The following is an 18,080-nucleotide window of genomic DNA, read 5'->3' as shown; positions in this document are numbered from 1 at the left end:
TTTATCTATCATCTGTCTATCCATCCATCCATCCATCCATCCATTTTATGCTGGACCTGAGCATTTAAAGCTGTTTGCTTTGAATGACTTGTCTGCTTTACAAGACAACTGCCAGGTTGTAGGGCTGCTCCTCTACATGTCAGATGCTTCCCTTCCTCTCCCGGCTGCTGCTTTGCAGGCCGGTCTAACTTGGAAGACATTCCTACTTTGTTACTCCACTGTCTCTTCAGAAATTCGCAGTCACAGACAGGCGTAGGGGAAGAGCTCAAGTGTAAAACTCTCAGGGTTTATACATGCTAGTCCAAGGCAGGCTCACTAGACTACAGTTGATAGAGAAGTGTGAGAATTCAAGTGAGATCAAACATTTATTTAGTGCTTGCTGTGTGCAGGAAACTGTGGTATGTGCCACGGGGGACACTTCAAAGCTCAAATGTGCCCCGTAGGGCAAATGAGGCTGGGGGGAAAGATTCACCGCACTCCAGGATGATCACGTTTTGAGATGACCTCAGGACATACAGATGGAGACATCTCAGAAGAAGATGTTGGCTTTGGAGCGCCCAAAGGCCAGCCTGGAGATTTTAGGAATTATCTAGGATGAAAACAAATATTCGCAATGGTGACCTTCCAGGAAGGTCCTGAATCATTACCAAAAATAAAACGAATCATAGTGCAGATTGTATTTACAGAAGTAGAAAGATGGACCAATGAACAATTTTTTTTTTTAAACAATGACAAAAAAGAGTGGAGTATATCTGGCTCACCTGAACTAGGGCCTCATGATACTCTACTCCCTGTGACGAGCAGTTGTTAAATATGTCCTAAGAATATGTCCTAGCATTGGCAGTGCGCCTCTGACAGAATTGCAAAGACCACTGCATTCCACAGGTGACAGCAAATGTACCAGATTGCTGAGCTCCAAAACTTCAATTTCCTCAGCTCGTCCCGGTGGGAAACCAGGTTCTGTGATCCAGAGACTCCGAACAAATGTTTAGCCCTGACCCTCTGCACACAGAATGGAGTTGGGACTAATATCTCTGGAAGGGAGAGGAAATTCTCCCCACGTGGTGAGAAACGAAGCAGGGGTTTGAACCAGAGGTGGCCAGGCTCTTCCTGCATTTGCCTTGAGGTTGCCATCTTGCACAAAAGCAAAGGTGGAGAGGGAGCAGAGACCCTTTGGCATGGGGTGGGGCAGGGGATGGAGGGAAGCAGGCATGGCCTCTGGGAAGGCACAGCAGAGCATTTTCTGATGAGGCAAATTTGCTCCCTCCTTTGCCTCCCCCATCACTCCCCGCAGCCTCTAATGGGTTTGCAATGCCCACAGTGAGAGTTACAGGTGGTTTTGGCTCGAGACTGTGATAGGAAGCAAGCTCCCTAAATCATAAACAATCCTAGGAGTAGTGGGCACGGTAACCTACCACAGGGAGGAGTTAGTTCCTTAGAAACAAACAGATGAGCCCCTGGGAACAGGGGATTTATAATTGTGCAGATGGGGTGTGGCAGAAGGAGGGAGCAGGGAAAAGGTCCCAAGAGAAGGGCCAGGTTGTGTGTGTGTGCGTGGCTGGGTGTGGGGGGTCTACTAAGAAGCAATGCGTGAGTTTGGGGGTATCCAGGAGTTAAAGGGCACAGACATAAAGGAATCAGGAGCTTGCCAAAGAAAATCCTCGCTTGCTTCGCCTTTGGGCCCCAAGGCCAGTCTCCTGTTATCAGAAAGGGGGCAGCCAGGTCGCTGATTTAAAAGCTGTTTGCTCTGAGATTCCTGCTGGGGTTAGACCACCCTCAGCCACCAAGCAGGTGGGTTTTCCTGATGGCCTGGGCACTATTTGCTCTCAGGTTGCATTTCTTCACCAGAGTGGCTGGCAGTGTGGGTAGAGGTCGTCACAATTTTCCCAGGCTTGTGAAGATGGTCTGTTTGCATTTACAGAGCATTTAGCATTTGCGGGGTACCATGCTCAATACCACATTTAATCTCCAAGACAACCCTGTTAGTAGGTTCTGAATTACCGTCCCTCACTTTTTATGTGGAAACAAGGGCAAGGAAAAGCCCAACAGCTTCTTCAAAGTCGTCCTAGAGCTGGGACTCAGACTCCTTTTCTGCAGTTTGCGATTCTAACCGCTACGCTCTGTAGCCTGGTCATTGTCTTTCCTTTCACTTAGTGAACCGATTGCTAAAATCCCCAAACCCTGGTTATGCACGGAGGCATATAAACTAGCATTCCTGACCTTCCCACAATACCAAATGAGTCTTAACCAGCTTTTATATAAAACTGACTTTTATTGCAATTTAAAAAGAACAAAGACAATTTGATAAGTGCCTTTAATTACAATGTACCTGCTATTTACATGTAATTATACTTTTATACACAGCTTGAATAAGGTTCATTACATGTAAACTATAAGGTATTACAAGTTAAACTCCAGCCTTTTGGGAACATTCAGAATAGAAACACTACAGGCAGAAACACACAGAAATCAAATACCCATTTCAGTTCCTTAGGTACCATTACTGGATGAATGATCAAGATTTGGCCACAGAAGAGAATTGTAATTATGCACTGAGTTGAAACTTATTCTTAACATGACTAATAGTATTGCTATTATTTAAACTCTAAACGTAACAATTGGATCATTAAAAACAATATAACTGTAATTTATATAGCACCTTTCTTCCAGAGATCAAAGCATTTGTATTTATATTATCTCATTTGTCCCCATAACATCCCCATGAGGTAGGCAATGGTTGGTATCATTATCCCCATTTTGCACATGGAGAAACTGAGGCACAGAGTAGTTAATTTGTTCAAGGTCACACAGTAAAGTCAATGCTGAAACAGGGATCACAGAGCTGTGAGCTCATCTCTGAATCCAATGTTTCTCTTTAAATTGTCGTCTCTTAGAATTTAATTCAAACCCTCAATTCACTTTTCCAAGAAGTGTGCATTTTTTTCTCCCATAAAAATTGTTGAAATACTATAGGTAAGAAACAAGCACTCTGGGGCAGATGACAGACTGATACCACACTCTTTTACTGAAGTCTTTTTGTTGGGCTTTTTAAAAATTATTATTATTATGAGGAGTTTCTTTTCCCAGTTTTACCACCAAGTTAGGTTTTTAAATGAAACACATTTGAAAGGATGTATCTGGTTGCCTAAAACTGTAGCTTTGGTAGCCATATTATGCTATCCATAAACCAGGCTTATTCCTGAGTTTACAAAGAAGAAAATGTCTAAAAATGATCAAAATCTTTGAGGTCATCTTTCTCATTTCTACACACTATGGTTTGCTCCTTAGGCTACTCAGGGTGGTAGACAGGGAGCTGGGATAATCTGTTTTCCAGAGACACAAACTGAGACGTGAGGAGTGGGAAGTCTTGCCCACGTCACTTAGTTCAGATTTCATTCCTGCTCGCCAGGCCCCCCCGTATCAAATAGGTAGTTGCTCCTCAGAAAAATATTTTTTAAACGTCAAAACCTTAGGCATAAACGCTTGTTGACTTGAACATAAAATTCAGCTTGTCTGACACTTTGCACATGCTTTTCCCTAAGAGGCAAGCCCTGCTAATGGTGTGGCCACATGTCCAGGACACCAGTAGTCCGCCACGGAGGAGCCTGTCGGAATGGTCTTAGTGTGGCTCCAGGAAAAACAAGAAAGCCTATCATCAAAAAATAAATGCAAAAAAAAAAAAAAAAAAAAGGCAAGCAGGCTTACGGGACAGGTCAGAAACATCATGTCAGATTCATGTGTGGGTTTTACATTAAAAATACCTAAAAAGGAATCTTCAGAGATAGACTTGGGCTTTTGGTTCTTGCCTCTTTACCTGGGGAAGGACACTGACTGCTGTCTTTCAGGGAAGCCTTGACTACCTAAATGGGAAGTTCAAGTTAAAAGTTTTTTTCTCCTTCTTCTGCTTAAAAAGGGAAAAAGAAAGTTTGCTTTAAACTCATGATTTCCAACTGCTGAGTTAAAAAACAAAACAAAACCAGACATTGTAATAAGACAGTTCTGAGGTATAAGACAGCCCCTGAGGCTCCAGGGGCTAAGACTGGTCTCCCTTTTAGTCTTAACCGTCCTAGCATGGGTGCCTAACTGGTATACTAGGTGAACTTTTAAAAATTAAATGTGTAAAGAGAATATCCGTTCTTTTAACTTGGGGGTGGTGGTGGAAATTACACTCTGGAATACCCATCCAAATAATTAACTATGACAACTTAGAGTGAAGTTAAAAAAAAAAAAAAAAACCCCAAACACATCCTGGATCCTTAGCTGTGTGGAAAGTGAGTGCTTAAAAGGGATCTGGTTTCTCACTTCAAACATCAGTTTGTCTACAAATGGCCAAGTTATTCTCAATATCTGGTAGCTCCCCGGTGAGATGCTTGACCATTCTTGTGTCCTTGAAGCCTGGCAAAGCAGACCAAACTACTTATAACTACCAGAATCCATAAGCGCTGTCTCCCGAGGGAGGGCGTAAACGGCTCTATGGCTAAAAAATATTACACTCAGCTTACTTTATAAGTGATTAAGTCTTATAAGAAAGGGGTGTTTTTCCTTGAAAGGCTCAGCATCCTCCTACTTTACGGTCAAGTTATTGGTCTGTTATTCCAAGGATTTAACTCCACTGGAACTTAGGAGACACAGGCAGTCTAAAGCCTTATGAGGGACAGTGAGCTTACCCAGTTAGAGCACGGTGCTGACTTTTCCTGCAGTTGTGACTCTGATTCTGGAGAATTTTTTAAAGTTCTTTTCCACGGCCCTGTAGTGCCAACCATTCTCATGAAAAATGTGGGCAGGTATGAACATGGTTTAGCAAAGCTCATGACCTTACCCCCCAGCATCTGCTTCCCCAGGTGGACCCATGATCTTATCTCGGCAGCCTGGGACATAGGAACATGTGAGTCGGACAGAGCGGTCCGCCCACCGGACAGTGGCAGGGAATGGTTCCATGCTGGCGGGCAGGATCCGTGATCTGAGGAGTGTGTCCATTTTGCAAAAGATGTGTTGGAATGGCCTATGAATAGCAGAGAGCAGCCAGGGTGGGGAGGGGGAACAGGTGTGGTGCTGTGCAAAGTGACAGAAGGTCACCTGTGCGGAAGGAGCCGAGGTAAGATCGGAAGAAATAGTGGCTTTGTGGCCCCGTTCTTTAGACTTGCTCCTTAAAAAGACTAGAGCAGTGGAGGGGAAAAATTGGAAGATGTTAAAGCCAGTGAGATATTTTCAGACTTAAAACTAAGGTTTAAAAATGCCCAGTATCAGAAACAACTTTTTCCACTCTCTTGTGAATTAGACAATTTGACCATTATAAAGACCTTTTGAGACAATGAGTCAAAACGCCATTGTCATGAATTATTTTTGAGTCAGAGGAGCACTTTGAAACTGATCAGGACCACCTATGGGACAGTATGTCGCTTTCTTCTGAGAAACTATTTTTATGAGGAAAAAATGCATGGACAGTGAAATGCAAATTCCTATTTGTTTAGCTTTCAAACTTCCCCTGAAAACTTGAGGTGCATTAATAAAACAGGATATTTAAAAGGTAACAACAATGAAACCGTTGCCAATTTCATACACAGAAGTTTGAGGAATGACCATTACCAGCCTTTATCATCCATTACAGAAGGTGATCTAAGACAACCAGAGCATAATATATTTTTAAAAAATACCCACGGTATATAAGTGGTGAGCAAAGAAAAATCTAATTTGACTGCATTAAGATAAACGATTACCAAATGGAATGCTTAAAAGAGTTTCCTTTTTAATAAAAGTTACATTTCTCATTTCATCCGGCATTAAGAAAAACTGAAATAAAGAAGAACCTGGAAAAACAATGACTACTTTATAAATACCAGAGACTGGACGTAAACAGACCTAAAAATGAGCGATAGGAAAAAAACCCACTTATGAATATTTGTTCTCTTCTGGACCACGGTTTTTAAAATTTACTTTCATAATTCCAGATGAAGACTAGTCTATCACGGTTTCTGGACTGGTCTCTTTACGTCAGACGCTTTCTAGGTGCGTTGAACTTGTCCAATGCCACTGTCAAGAATACCGTGTTTACAAAAAGGTACAGCACACAGAGCACTACTACAGGACGAGGCGTATAGATTTCACTGCAAAAAGAAGGCGTATCTGAGATTATAGACACACGTTCCTATTTTTCACATCAGTCACTTACACCAAACGATACACTCGAGCTTCTCCCGGTTACACAGGACAGTAAGCCTGTCAGGATTTCCAGGAAAGAGCCGTCAGTACAGCTGTGCTTCCAGGGCCACCACGAAGCTGGCCGGGTACCGGACGCCGACACTTTTGGAAGAATGGCATCACTAGATCACACGGACTCAGTATTTACTAGTACAAGGAGCACTGGAAAAAAAAATGTCATTTACTCATTTACAAAATCCTAACTCAGTCTTGAACTGAAGCTCTGGGATGAGAGCCGCCTCTCAGAAGAACATCTCAGAGCGGTTTTCTGCACGTCATGCTACATCACCGCTCGCTGGTTCTGCGGTAAACTCACACGGCCTTCTAAGGAAAATGAAATAAAATGCAGCCATGTGATAACGGGCCTCTGCTTCTGCTACCAGGTGGGCGGGGGTGGGGGTCACCTCCCTGTGGCTCTGTCCTGGCTCACATGGCTCTTGTTGCTTTCGGCCGAATCTCTTCTCAACACTGAGAACACTGAGAAGGACGCCTATTTACATTTCCTCCTGTCATGCTGAATATGCAAGGAGCCACACACATTTAAAAAAAAAACCAAGACAAAACTATTTTAAAACACCACTGGGTTTCAACGAAGAGAATTATGGACACAACTTAAAACCTGAACTTATTAATAAGAAAAATGGTATGAGGGCAACCTAGGAAGGCTTTCTTGTAATTACTGAGTGAAAACTATTGGGTAGCTTTTTTCTATTTTGCTTTTATGACAATAGTCATCACACTAGTAGGGGAGACATTCCAAAGACATCTTTATATATATATGTGTGTGTGTGTGTGTGTGTGTGTGTGTGTGTGTAAATATGTATAGGTATGTATGTATAGTATATGTACATGTATACACACAGTGTGTTACTGGTTAAAGTAAATAAATGCTCTAATTAAGAAAATGGAAGTCAAATACGAGAAATAGATACAGTGACAGCCTGAGGTTAAATTTTAGTTCTTTGTGGTGGCTACCTCTTGTTAGCACTTAATTAGAATTAACTCTTGGATTTTGAGGGCAGATACATCAGTAATTAGCCTTCTTCCACAAAAGACAGCAGTACCTTCAAAAGCTTTAATAAACCTAATGACATAATTTAGTGGACAGGAAAGAAAATGTATGTGGCCCACATATTTGCAAAAATTACTTTCTTCTAGAATTTAAAATTTCCTTAAACATTTCACGTAAAATAGGTCATACTTTCCTGCTGACTGCATTTGAGAAATAGTAAAAACAGCATAAAAATTCTTCTAAACTTTCAAAATATCTGACTAAAAACAAAGATCCTGCCTTTAGGCAAGATGAGTTTACAATTCTGACTTACAGGACAAAAAACACTTCCTAAAACTTAGTTTATTTGTGTAATTTCACATAACGTAAGTTATAACAATGCATAATATGGATGTCAAAGTTGAATTTTAAAAATACTGTAAAAACTTTTCATAACTACCTTTCACAGATTTAAACTGTAACATTTAGCTGAACATGAAACTTTTTTAAAGAAGCCAGAGGCTTTTGTCCAACTCAAAGACTAGCACAGATTTTCAATGAATAAAGTAAAAGTGACAAAATTTATGAAATACTGTACTTTAAGGTCAAAACCATGAGGATACATCAATACTGTAGTTCAGTGAGGTACCCAATGGTCTAAACAGCAAGCCTGCTCCCAAAGTTTACTCCGCTTCTCCCTGCCCCCCACCCCTCATGGATTGTGCTATTACTTCTTTTAGCATTTATGCCGGAGGGCCTTCTAGTTTCTTTTAAAATATACTTATAATACTTCAAATCACAACTTATTCTTAGCACAGATTCTCAAATTAAGAGAGAGTTCAGTGCATATTTTATGGCTACATTGCATAGCCTTTATTTCAGAGCTTCTGGGGGAAATTCTGATAATGAAATTTCAAGATGATAGGACTATTTATAAAGAACTTTCCTCTCTGGAAATGATTTTACACTTTAGAGGTCATTCTCACCTCCCTGGCAATAAGTAAAGACATTATGAAATACAGTAAAACTTTGGAGTGGTCAAGCGCTCATAAAGGACATTACTGCAGCATGCACAATACTAGGTATGCGATGTGACAAGGCCGTCACCAAGTGCTAAAGGAACCCCAGGATGTAGAGATTGTTGGGTCAAACTCATTAATACCAAGTAAGCAATGAAAATCACCAGGCAAAACAGTGCTCATGAAAGATACGAATTCAGAGAACAAGGCCCACTTGTGGCACCTTCCTGATGAACTTTCCCCCCAATCCAAGGGTATTTCTGCCCTTATCTTCTAGTCAATGATGATTGTGCTTAGGCTCGAGCGGTCTTCATGGGAAAGACCAGGATGACCGAAACATAATGACAACCGACCGGTTTACCCCAACAAAGCTCACTTCACAATTTTCAGAAATGTATCACAGAACAGTCACAAAATCAAGCCATGAATGCAAGGGATGGGAAAAAAACACGCCTGTGAGCTGGTCCCTACCATTTGCAAGATGCCTCATCCTCCGAACGGCATCCTTTGTCATAATGAGTGAAAACAGCAAGAGTATTCAACCTGAAAAGCCAGACATGTCGCAGCAGCATTGAATAACTGCCTCTTTTTTCCCCCTTTGTCAGTGTAGGAAAAGGTCCCTTTCTGTAGCCACACTGTATAATAGCAGGTTCCTTTTAAAATGAAAAGTGAACAAGTTTCCCAATGTTGGCCTTATAAAGTCTAAAGAGATGATTAAATTCAAACCAGGCTGAGCTCTTTAATCAGAGTTATTTCAGCCACTGATTTTTGTAAAATGAAGGGGAAAAAAACCCCAATAGGCAATTTGCATTTGCAAGGACTGGCTTGCAGAAACCATCACTGTTTTCTTAAACATGTATCTGAATCTTAATGGAATTATAAATACCTTCATGAGGTTAATAATGCAGACATCCCTAGTCATATTTCGTTCTTTCCATTGTTTTTGACCATTTCAAATATTTCAGTATTGCCCACTGAACTCACTGAAAATGATCCTTTGTGTTTATTCTGCTGATTTCTCTAGTGAGCCAGAAGACTTTGACCAGGAGCTCCAAGTACCATTTGAAAAGTTAAGTCTTGAAAAAACCTTCAGTATTTTAAACACTTGATTAGAAAAAAGATAACAGCTACGTGTAGTTACCTAGCTTATGTGCTTTATGGTGTCTTTTCAAAATGAGAGTATAAATCATTGTACACAAAATCAAAATAGTTAATATACATTTTTTTTCTGGCACTTTCTAGAAATTAGGCGTTAAACATAAAACATCTTATAAATTTATATAACAAAAATAAATGTTTACATTTTAATTTTAGATAGATTACCTTAGGGTAGCAGTTAACTTATGAAATCTCACACTGTTAGTGTGGCAGCAGAGAGCATCAGAAATACACATTCAAGTCCGCAGCCCTTCAGAGACGGATGCCATGGCTGCCGTCCAAATATGTGGTGTGTCCCAACATGGAGATTAAGGCTCTCTGTTTCAGAGAAATGAGCTCTGGGCTAAAACAAGTATAGAAGTACCACAATGTTCATTGAAAATACTGAAAAGGCTCTGAAGAGTTTCAAATACTGGGGGGGGGGGGGCACGCTTTGACTAGAAAAATAAAATAAAGCATCTAAAAATGACTTCAAGTACTTTGGGAGAGGCTGCCGATGTGGAGTGCCTAAATCAGAAGGAATGAAGACCTAAACCTAAGAGGCAGCCCCGGTCCTGTCCACCTGCAGTGGTCGTTTTTCCAGGTGCGGCTCTTGGAAGAGGCCTGTGAGCTGACAGGAACCAGCAACCACAGTTTCTTACCATCTTAAAATCCCTAAGTGGAAGGCAAGGGCCAAGCCTCGGGGGAGAATTTTCTCGGAATGAACCATTAGAAATCGGAAGATTTCACGGGGAAGAAATATTAGGGGCAGACAGGAAAAAAAAAGAAAGGAAGAAAAACCTGGCTCTTCTGAATGGCAGTATTTTAGGCAGGTGGGGTCGTGGTTCTTGATGAACGCAGTTCTTCCTTTCATCTTGGCTTTCCTCACGAATAGGATGAAACCACCGACAGCTGGGACCTTTCCAGAGGGCGAGGGTGCATGAAAGAGATGTGCTTGGGCGTGCGAGTGCCCCCTGCAGGCAGGGACGCACTCGGGTGCACTCGGTACGTACCTCACTGTTTCCGACCCTGCTAAACAGTCTCCACGTTTTCAATCGTCTTCAGGTTACCAGAGCAGCATACAGAGTGTGGGTTGACAGAGCTTCTTGTTTCCCGCAGGAGTGCCCCCCAGGTGGCTGAGCCCTCCAGGCGGCTGAGCACACGGCATCTGGGGTTGTCTTTGGGGCTGCTAGAGCCTGGTGATGTCTCTGCACTGCTGCAAGTCCCCAATGCTCTCATAGTCATTCTCCTTCGGGAGAAGGCCGCGGTGGCCATTGGTCTCTGGGGTGGCCTTTTCTTCCTCTCTGTTTAGAGCCTGTATTGCTTCATAATCGGGCTCGGGTTCCTCACTGGGTCTCACTGCTGCTGGAAGCATGCTACCGCTGTTTGGCGTTTTCTCGAAGTCTTTAACAGTCGCGTAGAGATCGTTACAGGAAGAGGGGGATCTCTGAGCGGCGCTTTGGATGGAGGTGTAGGTGGACTCTGGAGCTTTAAGAGACTGTCCCGATTTATTCCCTGACTGCCCAGGTTTATTTACTGATGAATACATGGCTGAGATCTAGAAAACAAAGGGTGAATTAAATAAGCCTCAAGTTTGACTTCTTTCTCCCCCTTTACAGTGACAAGCTAGATATTTAGCACTATAGGCATGTGTATGCCCCTTTAAGATTTTTTTTTTTGCTAATTCTCCCCAGCTTTAGTGAGATATTATTGACACATAGCATATGTAAGCTTAAGGTGTACAACATGGTAATTTGATACACATATATACTGTGAAATGATTACTACAAAGCTTAGTTAACTCCTTTGTTACCACTATGTGTGTGTGTGTGTGTGTGTGTGTCTGTATGTGTCTGTATGTGGTGAAAACAATTAAGACCTACTTTTCAACTTTCAAGTATGATAGTATACCACTGTTAATTATAGTCACCATGCTCTGTATCAGATCCCTGGAACTTACTCAGCTTACAGCTGGGAGTTTGTACCCTGTGACCAACATCTCCCCTTTCCCCTACTCCCCAGCCCCTGGCAACCACCATTCTACTTGCTATTTCTAAGAGTTTGGCTTTTTTAGATTCCACATCTATGTAGAACATATAGTATTTGGGTTTCTCTGACTTATTTCACTTGCATAATGTTCTCAAGGTCTATCCAAGTTGTCACAAAAGGTAAAATCTCTTTCACGACTGAATAATATTCCACTGTGTGTGTATGTACATGTGTGTATACACACATTATATATATGTATATGTATATATTTAAAATGTATACACGTGGATATGTATCTCACATTTTCTTTATCCATTCATCAGTTGATGGATACTTAGGTTGTTTCCATGTCTTGACTATGGTGAATAATGCTGCTAAGAACCTGAGGGTACACGTCTTCAACACAGTGATTTCATCTCCTTCAGCTATATACCCAGAAGTGGGTTCTTCATGTGCTAATCCTGAAGTACATTACTAGAGAACAATTATATATGTTCAACTTTGTAAGTAGACCAGTCCTATGAACATAACCCCATGACAACCAGGTTCTCTCTGGGTCTTTGGGAAGGAGGAGAGCAGGCAGAATGAGGCCCCCAGGACCTGACTACAGTATCATGTTTTACTCGATTTCTACATCAGAATATTTCACCTGGGGAAAAAAAAAAAAAGCTCTACTGCTTTAAGGAAAAAGGAAGAAGACAGATGTTAGATGAATGGTTCTCAAAAGGCAGGCTTCGAACTGGCAGCAGCAGGATCTGGGTCCCATCCTAGAAGCACTGAATCAGAAACTCTGGGGATGGGGCCCAGCACTCTGTGCTGATTTTGATGCCCACTAAAGTGTGAGAACCCCCGAATTAGACCGTTTGGTTCACTCTTTCTGCATCGAAGTGGTCTGAAAAGTAGCTCCTGGATTCTGGCTGGCAATCTACTTCTACCTGTAAAAGCCTCATTTTCCATTAATTTTTCAACTTCATTGCATATTACTGGTTAAATAGACATTTACAGATGGGGATAAGTTTTCTCCAGTGGGAAAAATCCATTCTTACTTGCAACCAGCCAACCCAGAAATGAAATTTGGGGACAATTCACTTACAGGGCCCTCTTTCCTACTGAAAGGGTGGGCTATTTTCCGGACACCCCTACTCAGTCTCATTAACATACTCCATATAACCTCTACTATCAAGAGGGATTTAATTTTCTTTGGTAATGATAGATTAAACACACTGATTAAGAGACATTTGTGTGTGTGTGTGTGTGTGTGTGTGTGTGTAGGGGGGGGTATTATTGTTAGAAACCAAGGCTGGAAATAAGTAGAAATATCCTTCATTACCTTCATTGGCCATAATGATTGATTTATTCAAACACCCAGGAAATAAATGAACATGCCTCCTGACAGATGCTTGGCTTCCCAAGTGCGGAGAGATATTTCCTTGCTTTCACATATCTTACATACTGTGGATGAAGTTTCCAGCTGGCCTCAAAAGCTTCTTAAGACAGGCCTGCCGCATGTTAACTGGTCATTTGCATGAGAACTTTTCACTACAGGCTGGTGGCTCTGTTTTGCCAGGCCTTGACAATCCAAAGATTTAAAACCAGAGGAATCATCTTTGGGAAATTCTGCCATGCTGGTCTGACCTGTCTAGTGAATAGTAAATTAACGTTCTCACCTTAGAGATCTGAATGGAAAATTACTCTTGAAATGAAGAATGATAATTTCTTTGAAATTAGGAAGAATAAATCACCTGCTTTTCACAGTGAGGTGCAAACATATGGAACTTATTATCTAAAAGGTCATCCAAGCCAAAAATTATAAAGGGTGGACATGGATTATAAAGGGTGGACAGATTATAAAGGGTGAATCATGGATGACAGTGAAGAGGGGAGCCAGCAAAGTAGAAATGCACTCTGTGCCCTCAGGGGCAACACTGAGGAGGACAAACACACCATTTCCTGCCCTGTACCGATGAGGGGGGGCACACTGCAGCTTCTCTCCTCAACTTTCCTCCCCACGATGCCTGCCATTAATGCTCCGCTCTTTGCAATTACTTGGGTTTTCTTGGCCTTTACACTCTTTTTTAAAAAGTTAAAGGCTCTTTCATTAACTTGCAACTTAATATTGTCTCTGGGCACGAGCCTAGTGTGCAGAGAATGTTGAGAATCTTTCATAAGTGTTAACATTTACAAGTCTTCTGATGTTCGGATATACACCTTCTAGGACTATGATTTCCATTTCGTATACAGGTTCCTTTCAAGCCCTGCTGCTATTTAGTGTCACAAGTTTCCTCTTTAAAATTTTTTTTTAACATTTATTTATTTTTGAGAGAGAGAGAGAGAGAGAGACAGGGTATGAATGGGGGAGGGTCAGAGAGAGAGGGAGACACAGAATCTGAACCAGGCTCTGAGCTGTTAGCACAGAGCCTGATGCGGGGCTCGAACTCACGGACCGCGAGATCATGACCTGAGCCAAAGTCGGACGCTTAACCGACTGAGCCACCCAGGCGCCCCTACAATTCTTCTCTTTTAAATCTCTCATCTTTATTATTTAGGCTGCAAATTGTTATTATGTTCTTATAAATTACCCTCTTCCTTTCCCCCATTTCTCTTCCTATAACCAACCCTTTCCCATCATTCTGTTAAATTGGGATAACTGTACTTAAAACTCATGTCTCAGTGTCTGTCTGGACTGGCTAACACTATAGTACAAAAATACAAAAATAAGTGACTTCCATAATTCTTTTTTGTAAAGCAGCTTCCTAAAACGAATACATGTGAATCACCGTTCTTTAATCTACGTTAAAAATTCATCACTATAACTAGGTCCTATTTTCCCAAACCACAAACAATGTAAGATTAGAAGAAAAGTAATTTAAATTTTTACATAGTCTCAACTTTATTTTAAAGGATTTGTTTCCAGATCTCTCATATATTCTTCTTTTTGGTCCCAAGTGGGATGGCCCTGGTGCAGTGGGGACAAAAGACTGCTAGAAGAAGGTGAAGGCGCCACCAGGCTGGTGAGGGGCGGGCACAGTGGACACGGACAGAGCAGCATGTGAAGGAAACCCTTTGGAGGTAGAATTCAGGGGATCTGCTACTGCCTGAGTCTGAGGACATAGAGGAAATGGGGGTGTCATGGATGATGCCCAGGATTTTGGCTCATATGAACAGGTGGCTACATCGCAGGTCCTTTCCCTGGGGCAAGAAACACAGAAGCACGTGGGCAACATTGCCTATGGGAAGCTCTCTGCTCTTTGAACTCCCAATGTGGGATTGCAGTCTATTTCATTTTTTAATACTCTACACAAAGTCCTATGATGTGAGGGGATGTCCCTGCATATGTATGTCATTTTCCTACATGCACAAAATTTACCATGCTAGGAATTCCAGATAGAAGCTATATACAGCCAGATAAATTGAGGTGTTCAGCTGTCTGAGCCTAGCTTGATATAATAACATATATACCGGCTTGTACGATTTTGACGCTTCAGTGAAAAGTTTAGCTGGTGAATATTTAGCCCAGGTACTTGGAAGAAGACGGTGCTTTCTTGTTGGCTGCTATGTCTGACTGTTGCTGCAGCCTGGAATTGTACTTCCCGGAGTTAGTTACCTGCTCTCTGCCTCCATATTCCTCATTAAAACCTTCCCCCTCCACTTCCCAGGCTGGATTAAATTCCTTACACCCACCTGTTCCAGTTTCCTGTGTTTTCCAACCCATGATTAAGTGCCTTCGAAGGTGGACTTGCTTCCTGACTGCTCACTAAAGCTCTCGCACTTAAATCTCTCTCTTGTCATTCTATTTTCTCCCCTCCTCTTCCTATCTTTTTTTTCTGTTCCTTCTTTCCTACTCTGTTTCTTTCACTTAGATGACCTGTTCATCCTGTCTTCCTTTTTCTCCTACCATCTGCCAGTCACTTGAGCCACTATAAAGCCAACATTCCCAAATCCTGGCCTCCACACATAGGCTTAAGAGTATTTCAGCTTTTTCAGAGAAGAGTAGCATAACAGTGTATTTATTCAGGGAGAAACGCTCTATTCTTTAAAGTTTTCTGGTTATTTAAAAAGCAACAAAACTCACCTCTTCTTCTGTGAGAGTTGGGTCCTCTTCCCGGGACTTGTACGACAATGAACTAAATCTCTGTTAAAACAAACACAGACCAAGGGAAGATATAGTTTGAAGTCAATAATCCAGCCTTTCTTTTGCATTTGTTTTGACACATCTATAAAAATGTTTTCAAATGATTTTGAGGGAAGATATTATTTTCTACAAAGAAATTATGTCAAGGGGTGCCTGGGTGGCTCCGTCAGTTAAGTATCCGACTTGGGCTCAGGTCATGATCTCACGGTTTGAGTTGGAACCCTGCATTGGGCTCTGTGATGACAGCTCAGCCCTCCCCCGCTTGCACTCTGTCTCTGTCTCTCAAAAATAAACATTAAAAGAAGAAACACTAATAAAAGAAATGCTGTCAAGCAACTAACACTTATAAACACTTGTAAAAAATCTATTGTGTTGGGGCGCCTGGGTGGCTCAGTCGGTTGAGCATCTGACTCTTGATTTCGGCGCAGGTCATGATCCCAGGATCGTGGGATCAAGTCACATGTCAGGCTCCATGCTGACTGTGGAGCCTGCTTGAGATTCTCTCTCTCCTTCTACCCCTCTCCCCCTCTTGTATCTATTGTACGATGTTTTTCATTACCCAGTAGTATTAAATACCCAATGCCCTTCCTGGTCACTGGTGAATTCAACCTTCAGGTGGGTTCTTAGCACTGCTCTGTGTTGGACCACCCTTGCCAGTATACCCGGTCCCTGCTCGGCTGTTTACTTCCCACCTTCCCCTCCCTCCCCAGGCCCCAATACCTCCTCCCCCATCCTCACTCTTACCTGGTGACCTGGAGAAAACTGAAGAAATCAGAAATTTCTAGGAACTTATACCCTACCCTACCCCCATCTCTGCTTTCACGAATTGTCCTTCCTCCCTGTCACCAAAGAACTCTTCAAGCCCCTCGTAAAGGTGATCCCCTCCTCTTATACAGGAGATCCTGCCCCCTCACATCTACTCATGAACATTCACTCCAGCAAGTCTCCCATTCAGTTTACATCATCAGCTTTTCCCTCACTGTGAAATCATTCCCACCCACGTGAAACCATGCTGTTATTTCTCTGACTCTGAAAACAAAACAAACCAACCCTTCTTCCAGTTCCATCTATGGCCTCATCCCTTTATAGCAAAAGCTCTTAAAAGACTTGTCTAAAAAAGTTGCTCAAATAATTTTTCTCTTCCTTTCCTCTCTCTAAACCATTTCAGTCAAGTTTCTGCCTCTGACACTCCAGGACACCAATGTCCACCACGTGACTAACGTGACTGTCAATCCTCAGCCCTCATCATTCCTGACCCGTCACTGCATTTGCCACAGTGGCCACTTCCCTGTCCCTGAACCTTCTTCACGTGGCTTCCAGGACACTGAACTTTCCTGTTTTTCTTTCCTATTTAGGTGTCCTCTGCTCGTTCCTTTTCTTTCCTAGACCTGCGCCCTGGGAACTCCTCTAGTTGTCATTTACACTCAATCAGTGATCTCATTCCCCCCTTAAAGCAACGTCATGGCTGTAAGAAAAAATTTCTGCTGATGACTTCCAAGTGTACAAATCCAACCCAGACCTTTTCTCCTAAACCTCCTCATCCATCCAGCTGCTCTCTGCTGTTTCTACTCAGACATCCAGTATGTATCTCAAACGAAATATGTCCAGCACCGAATACGCAATCTTCTCCAAAAACCTGCCTGCCTGCAGCCCTCTCCATTTCAGTGAATGGTGACTCCATCTTGGTAGTGGCTCAGGCCAAACCTGGGACTCATCATTATCTTTTCTTTCTTTCATCACACATCTGGTCCACCAACCAATCTCTTGGCTCCAGCTTAGCTTCTCCCATTACTTCTGTCCTGTTCTAAGCCACCATCATCTCTTGTCTGGTCTGTGAGAATGGCCACCTGGTGTTCCTCCTTGCTCCTCCCCTTTACAGTTGAATCCGACAGTACATTCAGGGGCATCTTTGCCAAAGATCCAAAGAGTCATCCCTTCTTCTCAAGATTTTCTAATGACCCCTGTTTTATTCAGATTATGAGTAAAGGCCACACAGGATTGGGCCCCTAGTTACCTTTCTCTCTACTACCCTTTCCTCTCCAGCCACACCTGTCCCACTCCTCTCCCTTGGACAGGCCGGACGAGCTCCAGCCTCAGGCCCTTCACACTGGCCATTCCCTCCGCTCTTCCCCCAAATGTATACAACTCATTCTCTCACCTTCTTGAACGTTTTATTCAAATGCCACCTTCACAGTAGGCATGCCCTGACCACTCGACTCATAATTGTACTCACTCCACTTTCCTAATCCTCCTTATTTTGTTCTAATTTTTCCCTATAAACTTTAAAGCCTTCTAAAGTGCCATATACTTTAGTTTTGTGCATATTTATATCTCTCCCCACTAAAATGTAAGCTCCACTGGAGCAGGAAGTTTTGTTCAGAAGTTTTGCTCACTAGTGGATTCTCAGCACCTAGAAGATTATGTGGCACGTAGTAGGTGCTTGCGAAAATCTTGTGCATGAATAAAAAAATGAATGAATATTAACTATTTCAAGTTATCTGAGTTGCTTAAAATTAAGATTGTTTATATGAAGATGATGGGTTATTCATTCTTGTATTACCATTGATTCCCAGATGGGTATTTCCAGTTTCTAATGGGATATCTGGAGAACTGC

The 18,080-nt window shown here is 42.2% G+C and overlaps 1 protein-coding gene across 1 annotated transcript in view; it reads right to left on the bottom strand.

Moving 5' to 3' along the window:
• Nucleotides 1-2,252: 2,252 nt before the first annotated feature.
• Nucleotides 2,253-18,080, bottom strand: part of PAG1 (phosphoprotein membrane anchor with glycosphingolipid microdomains 1) — a 61,399-nt gene continuing 45,571 nt past the window's right edge. The window contains exons 6-7 of the mRNA XM_025922980.2: nucleotides 15,407-15,466; nucleotides 2,253-10,903 (exon numbers count right to left, since the gene is read on the bottom strand). Coding sequence (XP_025778765.1) covers nucleotides 10,535-10,903; nucleotides 15,407-15,466 — 429 coding nt within the window. The 3' untranslated portion in view covers nucleotides 2,253-10,534. The remainder of the gene's footprint in view (nucleotides 10,904-15,406; nucleotides 15,467-18,080) is intronic.

Source organism: Puma concolor, chromosome F2 (assembly GCF_028749965.1).
Source record: "Puma concolor isolate L17-30 chromosome F2, mPumCon1.1.hap2, whole genome shotgun sequence".
In the NCBI taxonomy this organism is placed as follows: domain Eukaryota; kingdom Metazoa; phylum Chordata; class Mammalia; order Carnivora; family Felidae; genus Puma; species Puma concolor.
This window is presented reverse-complemented; position numbering and strand designations above follow the sequence as displayed.